The sequence below is a fragment of the Phasianus colchicus genome, chromosome 8, assembly GCF_987193195.1.
Source record: "Phasianus colchicus chromosome 8, bPhaCol1.hap1.1, whole genome shotgun sequence".
Classification (NCBI taxonomy): Eukaryota; Metazoa; Chordata; class Aves; order Galliformes; family Phasianidae; genus Phasianus; species Phasianus colchicus.
In genome coordinates this window covers 33,122,828-33,141,565 of record NC_143443.1, presented here as the reverse complement: position 1 = coordinate 33,141,565, position 18,738 = coordinate 33,122,828, and the positions used below count along the sequence as shown (strand labels likewise).

General features: G+C 42.5%; 1 protein-coding gene across 3 annotated transcripts in view; it reads left to right on the top strand.

The window, feature by feature from the left end:
- ADAM12 (ADAM metallopeptidase domain 12) overlaps positions 1–18,738 on the top strand; it is a 168,488-nt gene that overhangs the window by 139,681 nt on the left and 10,069 nt on the right. For all 3 annotated transcript variants that reach the window (XM_090145647.1, XM_090145648.1, XM_031597316.2), the window contains 7 exons: positions 250–427; positions 5,275–5,364; positions 5,925–6,120; positions 13,005–13,113; positions 13,196–13,394; positions 16,003–16,080; positions 18,182–18,290. In XM_090145647.1, the coding sequence (XP_090001773.1) occupies positions 250–427; positions 5,275–5,364; positions 5,925–6,120; positions 13,005–13,113; positions 13,196–13,394; positions 16,003–16,080; positions 18,182–18,290 (959 nt within the window). The remainder of the gene's footprint in view (positions 1–249; positions 428–5,274; positions 5,365–5,924; positions 6,121–13,004; positions 13,114–13,195; positions 13,395–16,002; positions 16,081–18,181; positions 18,291–18,738) is intronic.

Sequence of the window (18,738 nt, the reverse complement as noted above, 5' to 3'; positions counted from 1 at the left end):
GAAGTGGGAGAAGGAATCCCAAGTATGAAAGCTCCCAGTCCTTACCGGTCACTTCCTTACAGTCAGAAATAGCACTGCACTGCACGTCGATGGCAATGTCTCAGTGTGATGTTAAAGCGTTAAAAATTGGAATGCCACCTTCTTGTTTCAGCACAGGCGTGCTGAAAGGTTGCTGGTTTGAGAAGAGATGTTTTCATCTGATAGTACTTCTTTTTTTTTTATAATTCTTTTCACGTATTTTTCTTCCAGCTATCCATTTCCCATGGTGTTCAGCAGCTGCAGTAGAAAGGACCTGGAAAACAGCCTGGAGAAAGGAGTGGGGATGTGTCTGTTTAACTTGCCTGAAGTCAAGGAGTCCTTTGGTGGACAGAAGTGTGGGAATGGCTACGTGGAAGATGGAGAGGAGTGTGACTGTGGGGAGCCCGATGTAAGACACTGCCTGAGAATTACTACTCATCTCTTGTCTGTGGGGTTTTAACAGTGGAGAAGTTCCAGAGTTGGTTTGATGTGTTTTGAGGCCATTTGGTGTGATGCAGAACTTCCCCTTTTCCGCTTTCTATCTTATCTATCAGCTTAAGCCTCAGAAATGCAGGGAGTTTCTGCTTGTCTTCTTCTTGCTGAAGGTCAGGCAGGGCGTTAATTTAATCATATACTCAATTTGCCATTGGGGAACAAAGTCTCTTATGGTCTGTCCAGCAGACCAGCCGTGGCCAACTGTCATGTTCCTACCAACAGAAATGCTGTTACGTACTAGCTAGGATGAGATAAATCCAAAATAAATTTGTTAACATTGCTTAGATTTCTCAGGATACTGAACATTAATAGAAGTCTTGCTTCTCTAAGTGCAAAGCCACTTAATTAACATTGCTTAGGTGTTCTTTTGTTGCAGTTAGCTTCAGGTTTTAGGTACAATACCACTCCTTCAGCTCTGAGATTTTTCTTTTCTGCTAGCCAATTACCCCAGTAACAAAATAGCCTTTACTGTCTCCCAGAAAAATTGCTGCTACTTCAAAGATCATTTTACTTAGTTTAGTGAGTGTGTCAGACAACTGCTCAGATCAGGAGGAGATAGGCAAAATCTGGAGGTCAAATAATATATAAGCACACATTCATATCCCTTTGGCTTCCCACATTCATTGGCTGTATTGAACTTCTCCCAGATTATCTGAGTTAAGTACATCAGTAGATGAGGGATTTGTTTCCTGTGATAAATATTGCTCTGCAGACAAAATAGATTGGGGCAGTTAAAACAGCAAGATATTGCTGTATCCTGTCTATACAGTGTATTGGATTTACACAAGCCATAAGGATTTCCTGACAGTTCACTCATTCTTCAGGGTAACAAGGTTGGAGGAAACAGGCTTATCTTCTAGTTTAAAGTCAATAGAGTGCAAGCAGCTTGCAAATGTCTTTCTAACCCAGTTATCTTTCTCATTTTCAGTTTTGAATGATAGCGATACCTTTCCGAGTCAAAGTCAGTTAATGTCAGCAAGCACTGACTTGATTTGCCTCTTCTTACTGTGATTTTCTTTCTTAGTTATATTGGAAAACTGCACCTTGAGCCCAATTAAATTAATTTGGATTTTACTGCTATAAATTGAGTTGTGCCGAAAAACCACCAGAGCGTTTAATAATTCACTGTCCAGTCATTTATATCAGCTGAGTTTTGTCAACAGTGGTGCAGTATTTTATGGCGTGGAAAGCTGTACAGTGACATATGGTAGCTGTCTTCTCATTGTTCAGAATTAAGTGTATCTGAATATGTAGATATAGGTTGTTGGTAAGGATATTTCCCAAAGAATGTTTTACCCTCAGGATTTTGGTGAGGTGCTGGAGTGTGTTACTTGCCAAGCAAACAACAGCTTTGCTATATTCCCCAGGCAAAATATCAGCCCTGTGTTGAGATCCCTCAGCAGGACAGCAGTGCACTCATAGGGGCAGAGAGCCATGACCGTAGCACACACCCACCCTTGGGACAACCCTGGAAATGCCATAGGGATTATCTGGCCACCTCTACCCACACTGCGGCCTCATGCATCAGGTGCTGATGCAACTGATTGTACTCAAGTCATCTTGTTGAGTATAATGGGTGTTGGCATGCCCCCACCGGGCCAAACGTCTTGACCAAGGGATGATGTTGCCAACCTAGCTTTGGATTATATTACTGAAAACATCCAGTGTGCTACAGTGTCTCTGGAAGGAGGATTAATGTGGATTATGACTGCAAAGATAGAAGGCAAATATATGTGTCTGTCTATCTTTGTGCATATATATATATCTATATCCTTGGTCCCTGAGAAATGAAAGGTGACAAATGAAAGATGGTTAATTTTATAATAAGCTGCAAGGGACATCAGAAAACCTCAAATCAGTCAATGAGAAGTCAGTTCCAAACAAATTACTGGCAAATGTAATAAAGAGCTGCTGTCTGAGTAACTGTGATGTGCCAGGGAAGAGTCAACAGAGCTTTTGTGCCAGGGTGTCCTGCCTTACAAACATATCACAGTGCTCTGAATAACTTAACGAGTGGGTGGGGAGGGAAGACCCAGCTATTACAGCCTGCTGGGACTTCAAAGGGGCTTTAGACCAAGGCCTCCTTGGAAGACTAAGCATCTGTAGGATTTGGACAAAAATGGGTTAAAAGAAAGGAAATATTGGTCACATATAAATAATCAATTTCGGCAGTTGAAGGAGATCTACAGTGATGCGTCCATGAGATGTGTCCTGGAAAACTGCACAATTCAGCATGTTGGTAAACAGCTTGGGAAGAGGAATGGCCTTGAACTTGCTGATGATATTAGCAAGGATGGTAGAGCTGAGAACTGGCTGTGAAGAACTGCAGGAGAACCTTCTGAGACAGCTTGACTGGGCATTATGGTGACAAATGGGATTCAGTGCAGAGTGATGCGTAATCCAAACATCACATATAGGATGATGGACTCTGAACTGACTCTGACCGTAGAGGAACAAGACTTCTTATTGCAATAAATAGTCTCATGAAAATGTCAGTTCAGTGCTCACGAGCAGTCTGAAGGGTAAATAGGCTGTTAGAAATTACTAGGGAAGAAATAGGAAAACAAAACAAAGCACTGGTAAGCTGCTATAAATCTGCAGCATGTTGTGGCTGAAGCTGTGTGTACAGTTTTTTCCTACCTCTCCCTGTTTTCAAGCAGGATAAAGCAGAATGAGAAGTCTGAAAGAAAAAACAACAGAGATGTTTAAATATTTGGAAGAAAACTCTGGCTGGGAAGGTAGAAAATAAAACAATATTTGACAGAAGCTGATAAAATCATGAGTGAATTGGAAGGAGTGAATAGAGAGCAATTGCCTCTGGCAACAACTGTGCAAATGAAGTTAGCAAATGGCAGGTTGCAAACAAGCAGAAGGAGCTGCTCCTGGGACTGTGTCACCTACTTGTGAGTTCCTTTCCACCAAATGTTGCAGGTGCTAAAAATGTGTGGGGATCCAGGTGAACCCAGGAGTTGGGGGGAGGTATCACACATCTGTGTTTATATTGTTGTCTGCAAGCATTTTCTGCTGGCTGTTGTCAGGGGATGACAACGTCTGGCCTAAGGTGGTCTACTTTGTGTTCTTAGGAAAGTGGGGGTGAAACCAAGATGTCCTGTCCAAAGCCACTGTAGAGGATGCCAGAATAGTTGTTGGTTTTGCCTGTTTGAGGTGCTCTGATGAGCCCAGGAGACCTACACCAAGAAACCCACCTCCCCTCACTACTGTTGTTACTAACAATGACTGATAATAATGCACTATTCGAGGGCAATACTTTCAGGTGGTGGCCTCCCATTTCTCTTCCAGCCTCCAAAAAACCTCCTGAACCCTTTCTGTTTGCTTGCCTGTTTATGTTAAAACCATCCCTGACAATTTAATAGCCCGGGCACAAAAACTATTTACCAAGCTCATCTCCTGCAATGAGAAATAAGTGAGAGAGCAATTCGAAATCTGAAAGGCTGCAGTAACATCGTTCAGAGAAACTGTGTCTTTATCCCACGCTGTCTGTGGAATGCCAATTGCTTTCCTTGGGCTGCTCTGTGGATGGCCTGATGATGGGGTGCAGGAGCTGACTCTTTCAGAAGCGCTTTAATTGGATTGACATTGTTTTCCTCCACTCTGCTCTTCTCAGATTGCCGTTGAGATGAATTTATAAGATGCGCTTCTGTGCAGAGGAGCATTCCTTCTTAAATACAGCAGCTGCACAGAAATATTTGTGTTGCCTGCTGCTTTCCAGCATGATCAAAAATAGGTGCAGGAAGTTGTTCTGCTGCTTCAGAGCAGCGCAGATATCTTTGTATATTCAGGCAGAAAACAGGGAAAGGCTGAGAATTATTTCACTGGTTATTTGGGAGTACAGCAGTAGACCTGTTTTCCAGTTAGAAAGCTTTACAAAAGTCAAGAACATAGTTGAGCTGTGAACATCATTCTCACCCGTTTATTTTTCTTGCGTTCCCTGTATTGTTAGTGATCCCTTGTGAAGCCAAATCGTCTTAACACAACTGAAGAGCAATTTTATCTGCTGCTATTTTTGTTAGAGAGCTGAGATTCCAGCACAGCTGATGTAACTTGCAGCTTGTATCAGCTTGGAAAAGCAGCTCAGTTATTTTCTGAAACTTCTTATTAGGTCGTTCTACTGAGAATAAGGTTTGTAAAAGCCCACGTGCAACTGTCTAATCCATAAGTGTGAAATTGGGATGTAAAAGTAATAATGGAATTCATATTTTTCTCTAAACTCTGTTACTGGAATACCCAAAGAGAAGATTACGTGGAGTGGTGTCATTGTCTGTCTTTGTGGCAGACATCAGCTTCCACGCAAGGCAAGAAATGTGCTGAGCAAATAGCACAGAGCAGAGAGCTGCAGTGGTGATGCTCAGTAACTGCAGCTTGGGATCCTCAGCTAGGGTGAACCCTACTGAAGGCAATGAATTCATTCCACTGGTTTCCTGGAAATCAAATGCCATATTATTGTGTGGGGATTGGTAGCAGCATACTTGTGTTGTTCGTGATATTTGAGACTAGATTCATAGCTAGGATAAACCAGCCTTCCTCAATGGCTTCTCTGGTTTTACTACAATTACTGCAGTTGTAGGATCTAAGGACAGACAAGGCTGCTTGGATCAGGTTATAGAATTTTATGTATAATTCATGAATTCGTGGCTAACTTTTCTTGGCAGGGTTATAGCACCTCTCAGAGATAAGCAGCCTCTCTTGATTTACAGCTCATTGCAACTGAAAGTTGTCTGCTTTCAATTTATCCCCATCCAGGAATGTACAAACCGGTGCTGCAATGCAACTACCTGCACTTTGAGGCCAGGAGCAGTGTGTGCACATGGACTTTGCTGCGAAGACTGCAAGGTGAGCTGATGGAAATGGTCACTGGTGTGGGGCAGGCAAAATATCATAATCTTCCCAACTGCAGACTAGTAAGCAAGGGTGCAGAACCAACAAATTATGCCGTTAACCATTAAAATGTTTGTATTTCTTGTGAGCAGTTTTTTTTTAAAAAAAAACCATCAAACTCTTACAGCTATTGAAGTGGCAGAGCAACAGACTTCTCTCTAAGGAGGCCTGTGCTACTTGTGGCCACTTCTTTTTCATGAACTTCTATGCTTGAATGTTTTTCACACTTACATGGGTGTTGGTCCCCATGAGCTGGGGCTGGGGAGGTTCAGTGGAGCTGTATGGATGGGGAATCACAGAATGGCTTATGTTGGAAGTGACCTTAAATATCTCGTTCCAACCTGGCCTTGGGCACTTCCAGGAATGGGGCGCACAGCTTTTTTGGGCAACCTGGCCAAATCTTTACACCGTCCATTGCAGTCAGTTAATGCAGAGCCAATGGCTATGTGGGTTACATCACTACATGGCTCCTATTAATTGACGTAACAGCAGCCAAGGTTTTGTTTGTTTTGCAGTTAAAACCAGCGGGGATTTCTTGCAGAGAGTCGAGCAATTCCTGCGACCTGCCAGAGTTCTGCACCGGAGCCAGCCCTCACTGCCCAGCCAATGTGTACCTGCACGATGGGCATGCGTGCCATGGGGTGGATGGCTACTGCTACAACGGCATCTGCCAGACCCACGAGCAGCAGTGCATCACCCTCTGGGGCCAGGGTGAGTCTGAGCACCAGGAGTGCTGTTCATCAGGCAGACTCAAGGCAGAGTTGTGTGTGATTATGGATGGATTTGGGGGGAATTTGATACAGAACCAATCTGCGCCTATTCTTCTCTGAAACAGAGAACCGAACAATGAGGGAATCAGTTTGCGATTCATTTTCCCCTTGATTTGCAGTCGTGTTCATTCTTTGCAGCAGGAGGTAGAGAGCAGCATTAAATAGGTTCATTCTGCAGCACCAGCACGCGTGGCCAGGTGAGCTGAGGCAAATCATTTAGTACTGACTTTGACGTGCCCTTGTCTCACCTCCTAAAACGCTGAATGCTCCTGACACAGGTGGAAACCACATCCCTTCTCAGACCAGTAGGTAAGCTTCTACCTCTGTCTGAAATGTTCCATCCGTAGAACACACGTGTCTGTCGACCTCCTAAAATAGAGTTAACATTAACACGAGATTCTTGTAGCACTGAGTGCACGCTGTCTATTGGTGTCACCCTATAAACCTACCCCCCAACAGTTCTCTTAGCAGAGGATGCTCTGAAGCAGGAGGGCTTATCTCCACGGGATTTCACTCACTTTTTGCACAAATCTCATTCAATGAGCCCTTGGGTTATCCTGAGCAGGTAACCAGGAAAGCTGTTCACCTCCTTGTTTTGTCCTGACACACCAATATTAACTCTGCGCTTTGCTGTTGCCTCGCTGGGGGCAAGTCCCATCTTCAGCTTCTCACTGAGCCCCTCTCTCAAATGGAAGAAGCTCTTTGAACTTCCCTGAAGAGGAGTGCTATTTAGTGCTAGATTCTTTTATGTTAATGCTTTCTACTCCTTTGACCTCTTTCAATTTAGTATCTCACCGCCTTTTGCTCTATTTCAAAACTCGAGTGTCAGTCTAATTAATGATACACAGATGTTTCCCTCGGTCAGAGACCCCATCAGAAATCCACTAAGGATTTATCTGCTATCTGTGTAAGAGCTCAGACAATTTGCAAACTTGTGAAAGGGTGTTACAGCATCTCAGGAGATAATGCCATAGATAAGGAAAGCAGGAGAGATGCAATGCACTCTTGTACCCATATGAGCATGCTAGCAAGAATTCTGGCTCATAACTAAACTGCCTACGTGGAGCAAACTGCGCCTCTGATGCACTCCTCCAAATCCCACTCATGTCATAGAGGTAATAAGAGCTGATACAGGCATGTACAGTTATAGCCTCCAGCCTGAGTCATGCTGGGATTTGTAATCCCCTGGATACAGAGATGTTTTCTCTCGTATAAAGCAAAACCTTCCTTGTGAACCAGTTTCCCATGCCATGGAAAGTTCTTCAGTTGGACTGTTAGTAATTTCAGCCGCTGAGAAAAATCCAGCTAAAGGTCAGAAGCTGAATTACTGCAGCTCCCTTGTTAGGTCTGTTTCTGAACAAAGCACGTCTTCCAGCACCCCCGAGCTCCCCCAGATCTGTCTTGTCTTTCTTGTCTGGACTACTGAGCAGGCACTGCTGTGCCTGGAGCCTCAGCAGACACGGCTGTGGGGGTCTCCTTATGAGAAAAATAGCTTTATTACGAGCAGAGCTCAAATGGTCACAACAGACTTTAACCAGAATGCCAGAACCTAAACTAAAAGTCCTATTTCTGACCTCAGTGGTGCAGGTATGAATTAGACATCATGTCAGTAAACCTTCCAACTTCAAGCGAACTAGATTATGCATGAAAAAACAAGGAATATTCCTACCTGCTCACACTTCTGGCTAGCTGGAACATGGATTAGCTGATAAAGAGTGAGAAGAGGGGGAGATGGGCTGCATGGGCCGTGTGGTTGGAAAACAGAGATTCCAAATCTCACCTGCCTGAAGGGTCAGATAAGAAAAGTGTTTCCTTCCAGCTCGCTTGCTGAAGAAGAGACTTGACAGACTGAGAGGTTGTCTTTGGGCATTGTATGAAAAAGTTCTATTTGAACCTTTTACTAGATTCCTATAATTGTTTAAAATTTGTTTTTAACAACTGCGTGTGTTGGAGGTTGGATGAAAGAACAATTGTGTGTTCTTAAATGAAAATTTTATACCATAAAGAGAGAACACGCCCTGATTCCTTTACATTAATTCTGTTTTTCTTCTTCTCAGCAGGAGAGAGCCAGGCAGGACAAAATACAATAACTTTTCTTAAAACTATATTCAGCACATTGAATTCCTTATCAGTGTGTTCTCTTATTTATCTTTCTTTATTCATAGGCTTACAGATGCCCAATGATACATGTCAACCTTAATATTTTTAGCACCGAAGAAAAATAATGAGCTTTGTTGGAGCTCGCACGTTAGGCTGAGCAGCAGGGATCTGTTTCCAGAGTGGAGTACTTGCATTTCATTGGGTTTGTTACTTTCAGCAGATAATTTCAGTTCAAATGGAGGAATACTTCTTGCTGTTCCCTCTCTGCAATAGGCCAGAGTGCTAAGAAAACCCTAAAAACTCTTTCCTGCTTCCTGTTCAAAATGTTGGCATTGCACTGGTCTGCCCTGTTGGCAGCAGCGTGACTGAGCAGTGCAGCAACAGGAATGCATTTCTGTAATGCCTGGTAGTCCACTGGCATTTTGGGGGAGCAAATAGCAATGCAGAGGAAGCTATTTAAGAGAGAGGAATTATCGGTTATCAAGCAGTAGGAGATTACCAGTGTTAAACTCCTGGCATTTTCTCCATGGACAAGAAAGTGATTCTTGAGGAAGGACGAGGACAGCTTTGTCAGTGTGTTTTCCTGCTTTTTCACACAAGGCAAAAAAGCAGTGATTTGGGGCAGCCAATGGCAGACATAGACTTAATAATTAGAACATGTTTAAATTTGTTGTGTAGGCATGGCCATTTGTTTAGGAGGAAACAATTTTCTTGTCAATATTTATTACAAAGGCCTGTCAGTGATGCACTTTTTTCCAAGTACAGCCCTACAAGCAGAACAGATGGGTTCCCCATCCCACTTAACTGACCAACCTGTGGCTGTTTTTTTTTTTTGCAAGAATGCAAATTTGCTTAATGAGATTCAGATTTGATGGTGTTTTAGTATAACCAGTGAAATCAAACTGTTTGGATCATCATAGACTTCTGGCAATGCCTTTGCTTGCTTCTAGGGTTGGGAAAGGCATTAAATCGTATTCTCAGAGCTAGTGAGAGCTCGCATCCTCCTTAAGTGCAAAAATACCAGCTCAGCCCCATCTCGTTCTTCACAAACTTAACAGCAGGGATCACCAAGATGAAGAGAAAGGCCGAGGGGAGCTTGAGGAAGTTTGCTTTGCGTCATCGGTGCAGTAAAACAGACTTAATGAGATATAGAATCCAGGTGCAAACCACATGACACACAGAGCTGTGTTTTTATGCTTGTATTTATTTATACAGTTGGTCACAGTGCTTGTGAGTAACAAAACTCCCATCTGAGTGAGGTTTTCTTTCCCTCCTCACCTACACGCAGCGTATAATTTCTTTTTTAATAAGACAATGTTGGCACCTGAGTCTACATCTCAGTTTCCACTTACAGCCTGGTAAATGGTGTTTCTTCATTCTTGCAATCAGCACCGCAGGAATTTCTCTCTTCTCTTCTGGGAGATGATGTTGGCTCCTTGCAGCAGGTCCTGCAGATCTGAAATGGCACGGCGTTTCTGCACCGCTTCCGAGAGCAGAACATCTCTGTTTATGAAATCTGATGGTGGAAGGAGTGCACTCATCAATGCACACATTTGGAGGGGAAAAGAAAAGTCTCCAGGATGACAGCTGAGGTGCTGAGCTCTGACCTGCTGCAGTTTCGAATGGCTGATTTAATCCCCCTGAATAAGGCTCAGTGTGCAAAGGCTGACAGAACCTTAATTACCGAGTGACGATATTGTAATTATCAACTGCAAAGTGAAAAAACTCTGCTCATCAAGTTCAAGGCACTTACTATCCACTGGAAATCTTTTGCAAACCATCTTGTCTTTGCCCATAGAGGCAGTGAAATAGAGAAAGACAGGACTTTCTGCTGCAGTCTGTGTGCTGCGATCATGATAAATGGGTTTCCTCCAGCAACACAACATTACGATTTTCATCCTTAAGCATCCTCTGAAATTCTCCTTTTAACTTGGTCGCTCCATCTGTTCAGTTTCTTACAGTCTATGTTTTCATTTATAAAAATGTCCAAATATTGTGAGAAACCAGTCAGGAGAAGGAACAGCCGTCTGAATCCCAAGCTACCATGTGTTTCGGTTTGATAGAGATGAAATTGAATTGAAGCTAGACTTCTGTTTCCGGGTCCCAGCTGATCGTTGGGTACCAGGTGTTTCATACCCAGACTGCTCTCAGCCTGGCAGGGGAGCATTTCCTTGTGCTCCACGAAGCCCATTTCCTTGTCAAGTAATATTGGTTGGAGTTAAAACTCACTGGCTGTGCCCTGCAAGGATGCTGCAGATGTGTTCTTCCTGTGGGCTGCGTTCCATCACGTGTAACGTGCTTGACTTCTACAGTCAAAAAATAAAATGTTTCACCAGGTGAAAGAGAAGGCAAATACCTTAAAATCTCAATATTTCAACCGTTTTTAATAAGTATTTTATTGGTCAAAAAGCAGGATGTGAGGCATGCGTTTTGCTTTTGGCAGCAGGAAAAAAGGAGACTTGTAGCACTCATGGTAGGTGGGTGGTTTACTCCTTTGGTGAGGTGAGGTGGGTCTGAAGGAGGTCAATCATTGCAGATATTGGAGGGGAAAAAAAGCAGTTTATTTTACTTGGGCTTTCACTTACAGCATGTTTTTCTTTCCTTCCTTCCCTTTGCATTCTGAAGCTGGAGTAGTGTATGCATATGTTAATGTTTGCATCATGCTGAATAGTTAATGTGCCTGGCCTGGAAAGATGAGGAGGGATCTATATGCTGGAAATGTAAATTTCACTGTTGCTTTTTGCGCAGTGCCTTGTCTGGATGCTTTTGTTGATTTTTTTGATTACTGCTTGTGGTCTAATGAAAAGAAGTGAAAGAATCCTGGGTGAGTCCCTTTAACAGTTCCAGATTTGAGAAAAATTCTGAACTCAGCAAACTTGATAATGATCTTCCAAGGAATTTCAGGCTCTTGTCCTTCTCTCCAGGGAACCAGCAGCTCACATTCTGTTCCTTCTTTGCCCTCCTTCTGGGGTTTTCCAGTTTCAGTACGTACAAATCTCAGACTGAAAAGAGGGTGCCATCGTAAGCCTCTCCACGTTCTAATTTTTTGTCCTTAATAGCATTAGATTGCTGCTTGGCAGTATGGAGTATTAGTCAAGCTTCTGACTGTGAAATGCAGATAATTAATTGAGGCTTTAATCTCCAAGTTATTAGTGAAAAGAGCCGCACTAACTGGGAGTTTTACAATCATATTTGTACGTTCTTCAGGAATTGGACCCCCTTTTTTCAAGCCTCCTTCTTCTTTGAATGTTTATAATGAAATCTTCAGGACACTTTAAATGGATTATATACTGCATCCCCAGTTATAGGCATACACACCTGCAAGTGGCTGAGAACGCCTGAAAAATGGAACATTAATTCTGCCTCTGTTAAAGGTTGGGGAACACTGTGAAAATGGCAAACTCTCAGCCTTTAGGCTATCACAGAAATTGCTGCCTGTTCTTGTTTCAGTTTGGCTGATCTGTCAAAAGTACAAAATGTATCCAGCAGATAAATGCTAAGATTTTTAGCCAATATATATCCATCCTTGCCACTTTTGTCTCCTCAGAAGTCGTCTGTGCATTGCAGTAGATGAAATGTTGGCAATTGTTGGCAATGACCCAATTGTGCTATGAATTATTTCATGGATAGAAAATACGGGGTAGTAAAGGGCCCTAGCAAAGGGCCCTTCAATCTATCAAAGAGCAGCAATTATTTGCTGGAAATAAAAGCTACCATTCACATTAAAAATAAAGGAATGAAATTCTAATGCAGGGTCTAATTAAACATTGCACAGTCAAAGCATGAACATAGATCCTCCACCTCTTAGACGTCAGATACATGTATGGATGCTACCCAAGAAGATATCCCATAGTTGGTGATAATCTGGGAGGGGGGGGGGGGGGAGGGAAAAAAAAAAAGATGGACAGGAGAATCTCTGCTTAAGAGATTAGAGTACGTGTTAATAGGCACCTTTTGACTTCTGAAATGTAGGGATGAGTAATCTGTCTGCACAAACATTTCCAGTACTACTCCCATCAGGGAAGTTCCTTTGCTGCTTGGGTATGTCTCCATTGCAAAAGGCTGCAGTAGATAAGAACCAGATGCTGCTTGTCTTCTCAGATTCCTAGTTCCACCACCGTGGCAGAAGGGATCCTCCCTTCAGGTCAGTCTTTCCTCTCAGGCATGGATTCCTTCCTCCTCCCAGCGTGTCAGCTCGAGCTGGCATGTCAGGTTTCATGGTTTTATGGCCATACAGCACTCTTGTTAGCAACTAGAGTTTTTTCCTGATTTCTTGTTGTTCTGAGCTGCGGTTACAAAGGCTTTTCTTGACAACTATTTCCATTGGCTTCAGCTCCTGGGCCGTTGCTTGAATCACATGGACTCCTGTAAAACAGAGGGAGTTCACTTACCAGCTGGCCTGTGTCTGTCTTCATTAGATTTGGCATTTGCTGAAAGTTTTTTGTGTCCTGGGAGGATTCACTAGAGGGCCATCATCTAGAAACTCGGAAAGAGTGCGAGTCCTGCATTGTCTGCTGCTCAGCACTGCCAAGGGAGACAAAGAACTGTGGAAAAGACGTGTGTCTGGGCCCTTCCATTAGCATGCTGATCCAGCACAAGGGCTCTGCTGCTCTTCATCAGCATGCACATCACATCCCACTTTCCCCTAAAACGTCGGTGGAGCTCAAAGAAAATTATTAAAAACACCTCGTATGAGATGAAGGTTCTGATTAGGTTTTGTTTCAGGTGCCAAACCCGCTCCTGGAATCTGCTTTGAGAGAGTCAATTCTGCAGGTGATCCATACGGCAACTGTGGCAAAGACTCCAAGAGCTCCTTTGCCAAGTGTGAGCCCAGGTAGGGCTGTGATGGTGGTGGGAATGGGTTCGTGCCATCTACAGATACTTAACTCACATTTGGTTTTGTCTGTTTCCTTCAGAGATGCTAAATGTGGAAAAATTCAGTGTCAAGGAGGAGCCAATCGACCTGTAATTGGTACCAATGCTGTTTCCATAGAAACCAATATCCCACTTCAGGAAGGTGGCAAAATCCTGTGTCGTGGCACCCACGTGTATCTGGGGGATGACATGCCTGACCCTGGTCTCGTGCTGTCAGGAACCAAGTGTGAAGATGGAAAAGTAAGGACCTGAAATACTCTTGGACAAGGAGAACATCGCTGCCCTCATGACCCAAACTATTCTGTACTAAATTGATTGGGGTTTGCTTTGGAACTTCATTTTAATTCTTCACAAGAGAATTGGTGGGCTCTTATTGCTTCTCCTGTTGTTGCTGCGTTAGGTGCTTATGCTCTTCTTCTGACTGCTCTTCTGGATCACAGATTTACAGATGCATTGCAAGTTGCTTAAGTTCATAATCCTTTTTCTTTAGGACAGTCCTGAGTATCTGTCCAGTTAGGTTAGAGGTTCCTTGCAAAATACGTTATGAAATTCTGAAGAGCTCATGGGATTCCTTGGAAGGACTGCAGTTAAGCTACTATTTTCATGTTTCTTTTTTCTACCAGTGATGCTAACTTTCTTAATGTCTGTTGCCCTGCAGAATTGTCGTTAATGTCACTTCAGATGTCAACTCTGCTGCTGAGTCTCTCCCTTCCCCTCCCCTTTTTGGATGAAAATCTGTTTCTGAACACTCTATTTTAAAAATACTAATCCATATTAATATTCAGCCTTCAAAACTGATTTTTGCAATCATATTCTGCAAACGCTGTGAGTTACCTGATGTGAAATGAGGTCATTTGCAGGCCAAATTTCATATGGCACATTCACAGGATTTCCTTGTAGAGAAAAGGAACAGAGAACCAGCCAAAACCATTCTATGATTGAAAGAAAGGTGGGAGACAGACATTTAACAGTGAGAGAAATGGAAAAGAGTCCAGGAGCCACTGAAATGGAGAATATTTCTTTACTCCCCGTGGCAAAGAGGGAAGAAAAGTGCTTTGATAATCTGTGGTAGATTCGAACGAGCCACTGAATTTCTGAATGCTTTTGAATAACGTTGGAGCACCACACAGCTTTGAGAGCACATCCCTCGTGCAACTGCGGTTCTACTGCAGGAAAACAACACTTACACAACATTTCTAAGTCAGTCTGTTACAGAACTTTTTTTCAAAGAACATTCAATGCTGGGAAAGCACCCCATTATGTTTTACTAATGAGTATTTAATCTTTCTAATCTGTCTAATCATATACATACACACATAGAATGCACAGGCTAATACTTAGGAAATTGTATGTTTTACTCTGAGGACATTAGTGCATTTGTATTACGGATTAAGAATATGAATTTAAATATTCTTGAGTTTTCTAAGCTGAAGATGCACCATTTGCAATGCAGCCATTTTAATGCGATCAGAATTCTGTGTGCTGCTGCACTCTGAATACTTGAATGGTGAATGCTGCTGTAATCAGACCATATTCTCTACATGCCTGCATGTTGATGCCAATTCACTCTAATTTCTTTTCCATTTTTCCTTCTCCTCAGGGGATAAGTGCCCTGATTAAGCATCCCTGTCGTCTCCTTCAACTCTCTTCCCTGCTTAATGCTAATTATTTTGACTGACTTTTAGTACTACTGAACTGAGCTGCGGTTAAAGAGGAACAAAATTGTGAAGTGATTTTTATTTTATTTTAATCTTTTACTTTTAGTCAATATAGGATAGTAACAGTCATTCCAGTCCTAATTTCTTCTTTGTTTACAGTTTTGAGTAGGATAACTTCTCATGACTGACATCCTCATCAGTCATCTGACTGCTCAATGGTGTTATTTGGTGATGCTAATCTTGCTTTGCCCCAGTTTTCATCTATATTGACAGAGTAACATTTTCCAGATTGGAAAACAAAAAACTGTGCATCTGAATACTTTACACGCACTGTTTGTTTACTTCCATTTCCTAGAAGGTTGTTATTATGTTTTATGTATGGCTGTTTTATATTTGACACCAAAGTTTGTTTAGCTTGGGAAAACTGTCAGAAAGGTCTCGGTTTTGCTGAAGAACAATAATGAGCCCATATGTATCAGCGAGGCCAGGTGGATATTCAGGCAGTTGTAGGTCCACATTCTGCACTAGTATATATGAGTACCGTGCCATTGGTATAAACAGAGCTATGCAATTTTAAAAGGGGATCTGAATCAAATCCTAACTTAATGCGTTCAGGTTCGTAGTCCTGGAAAAGAAAAAAAGGCAAAAAGCTGGAGGTTTTTAATTGGTGTTGAAAGAAAACCAAGTGTGAGCTGTGATGTCAAAACTCAGTATTGGCCAAGGTGCTAACCAAGAGTAATATACAAATGTCAGAGATTTTGACCTAGTTGGTCTAGAAGGGCTTATAGAGAAGAAAATACGTAAGGTTGATGTCTTTATTTTTTCATCAATGGAATGCTGTCAATACAGCATGCGTGTTGGGAGACCTTTGTAAGTGCTAAAACAGCCATTGGCAGATGAACAACAGATATGTAGTGCTGGAGAGGGACGCAGTGCACAGTTTAGGTCGGATATTAGGAAAAATTTCTTCTCAGAAAAAGTGGCATTGGCACGGCTGCCCATGGAGTGGTGGGGTCACCATTTCTGGAGGTGCTCCAGAGCTGTGCAGGTGTGATACTGAGAGACGTGGGCACGGTGGGGTGGCTGGGGTTGGGTTTGGGGATCCTAGTGGTTTTTTCCAGCCTTAAGGTTTCTATGATGATCACTAGCAGTTCTGCTCCTATTAAAATTCCACTTTTCTTATTTTGCAGATTTGCCTTAATCGCCGGTGCCAGAATACGAGTGTTTTTGGCGTGCATAAGTGTGCAACAAAGTGCCATGGACGTGGAGTAAGCATTATAGGAACCCTTTTTGGTTTTTTTTTTTTTAGAGCCAATGAACACTGGACAAGAAGTGATTTTATGTAATGCCTTTGAGTTCTATGATTCTTTGTAATTATAGAATAGAATCATAGAGTCCTTAGAGTTGGAAGGGACCTTTAAAGGTCATCTAGTCCAGCTCCCCTGCAATGAACAGAGAAGCCCACAGCTAGATCAGGATGCCCAGGCCTGATCCAGCCTTGCCTTGAAAGTCTCCAGGGAATAATAATACATCAGTCAAAGTCATTGCAGTACTTTTTTCTTATGTATTTCAATTTTCAGTGTCTCTTATATGAACTAATAGAAGTGAAATTATTTTTATTTAACAAAGGAATATTTATCAGTTAGTAATTATCTTGCTCTTAATTAACAGTCTGTGATAAAAAGGAATTTTGTCATCTTCAAAGAAATTTTGTCTAACCTTCCTTCATGAAGAGTTCCTATTAACATTTCAAAAAAGACAGTTTCTATGTGGGCCCAGCAAAGCTAAAATATGCATTTGAATGAAGATATTTGAAAAAAGTATTTCCAAAAGTACTGAAGTAAAAAACATACTGATGAGTTGAATGGTATGGTGACACAGAATGAAAGATCAACCAGTAAGAGCAGAGTCTTCTGAAAGCTAGTTTTATTTTATGAAAATGCTAGTCGTGTCAAGATACGCCTTATTAACCTTGATTTTCTAATGATCTGTTTGTTTCTGCAAAAAAGCTCTGACAGTTCTCTGTCCTCTCCTGTGAAGGGATTTTAATTTACTGTAACTTATCATTTTGAATTCAAAAAACATAAGAACTGTTGATGGTGCTGCATCTTGCCATTATGCTGGGGTAACTGTCAGGGGCATCTTTATGTCTGCATTATGGACTCCCAAGGAGCCAGAGAGGACCTCATGGAACTGTGGAGGGGAACTCCTGTAGGTCTGTAATTAAAAAAAAAAAAAAAAAAACTTAACAAATGATATTTTCAACTATCTTGCTGTTTTTGAAAAATAAATCATTTCTTTTTGCATTTTACATGACCATAGCAAAGCTAAGCTATGTGCATGATGTTTTAATGCTCTGCAGACACAGCCAGTATGGTCTTTCTGACAACCTGCCAGCTGACCTTGCCAGAAAATGAGTATCTGTGAACTCCCGTGAACTAACTGGTGTCTTATAAATCTGTCTCTTGATCTGTTGTGTTTTCCCTGTGGTGGTGGCAGATCATAAGGGCCGGAAAGAAAGAAGGGGACAGACTCTGTAGTAGGGTCTGTTGTGAAAGGACAAGGAGAAACGGTTTCAAACTAAAGAAGGGGAGATTTAGATCAGATGTAAGGAAGAAGTTTTGTACAGTAATGGTAGTGAGGCACTGCACAGGCTGCTCAGGGAGCTGCCCATCCCTGCAGACACCCAAGGCCAGGGGATGGACTCTGAGCACATGATGGAGCTGTGGGTTTCCCCATTAATTGCAGGCCTTTAGAGGTCCCTTCCAACTCCAATCATTCTGTGATTCTGTGTGTCTGTATGAGTCATGCAAATACGATACTAGAGGGAGGGATTTCCTCTGCCCTGCATCCAGTTTCACACGTTCTTCCAGCAACTGCTGCATCTCAGAGCTGGGGGTCTGAGCAGTGTAGAAATCAGCGTGCGGTCTGACACAAGGCCTTGATGGATAGGAGAGATCGAGTGAGCTGACAAAGCTTTGTGGTGTTAACAACACTGAGCAGCTCCTCTTCCTGCGAAGGCAAAAGGAACAGAAGTTAGAAAGCAGATAATGTTGCTGCTGGAAGCAAAGAGAAAATAAGACTTAAGAGGTGTCTGATGATCCTTACTGTGGTTATTGGAGCTGTCAGCTGATGCAACTCAAACTATTACCTGCTACATAAATAATAACGCCTTTTTTTTTCCTTCCCCTTGTATTTGGAGTTGCTTTGTGCCATCCTAGCTGTGACAAGGAGCAAATGTCAGTACATCTCTTCTGTGACATGAGCTTCATTTCGCTCAGCTGTGTCACCAGCTGATTAAGAGGCACTGTTGGCCAGTTATACAGCAGAATCCTTTTCATGTTAGGCTGTCTGTCTTTTCTTTTGAAGGTTTGCAACAACAAAAAGAACTGTCACTGTGAGGCTGACTGGGCTCCTCCATACTGTGACAAGCCAGGCTTTGGTGGCAGCGTGGACAGCGGGCCCATCAGGCAAGCAGGTGGGTAATAAGTCATGCTTTAGCTCTTGCTTCCACGATAAAGAACAGAAATGCAAAATGTCACCTTGCAAGGCTGCAGGAAGTCAGGAAAACAGCTTATTCTAAATGCATTGGTACCAACTTGCAAATCTGGTGAAGCAAAGCCAAAGCCAGCTGAGTGCATTACTCTTCTTGCTTAACTAAAGGCACAGTATTCCTGGTGAGTCTCATCTCATTTCTTTTTTTCTCAAGATATATGATCAAGTTGAGTTAGATGCGAGGAAGAAATTCTTTACTCAGAGGGCACAGGCTGCCCAGAGAGGCATGCATGGCTTTAATATCCCTCCCAACCAAAGCCTTCCTATGATTCCATGCCTTAACAGCTCCCCAAAATGTGCAGGATGTGGTACTGGCCTAAGCTGCAGGCAGGAAGCTGCAAAGATGAGACATGCAGCATTTCTATGCATGG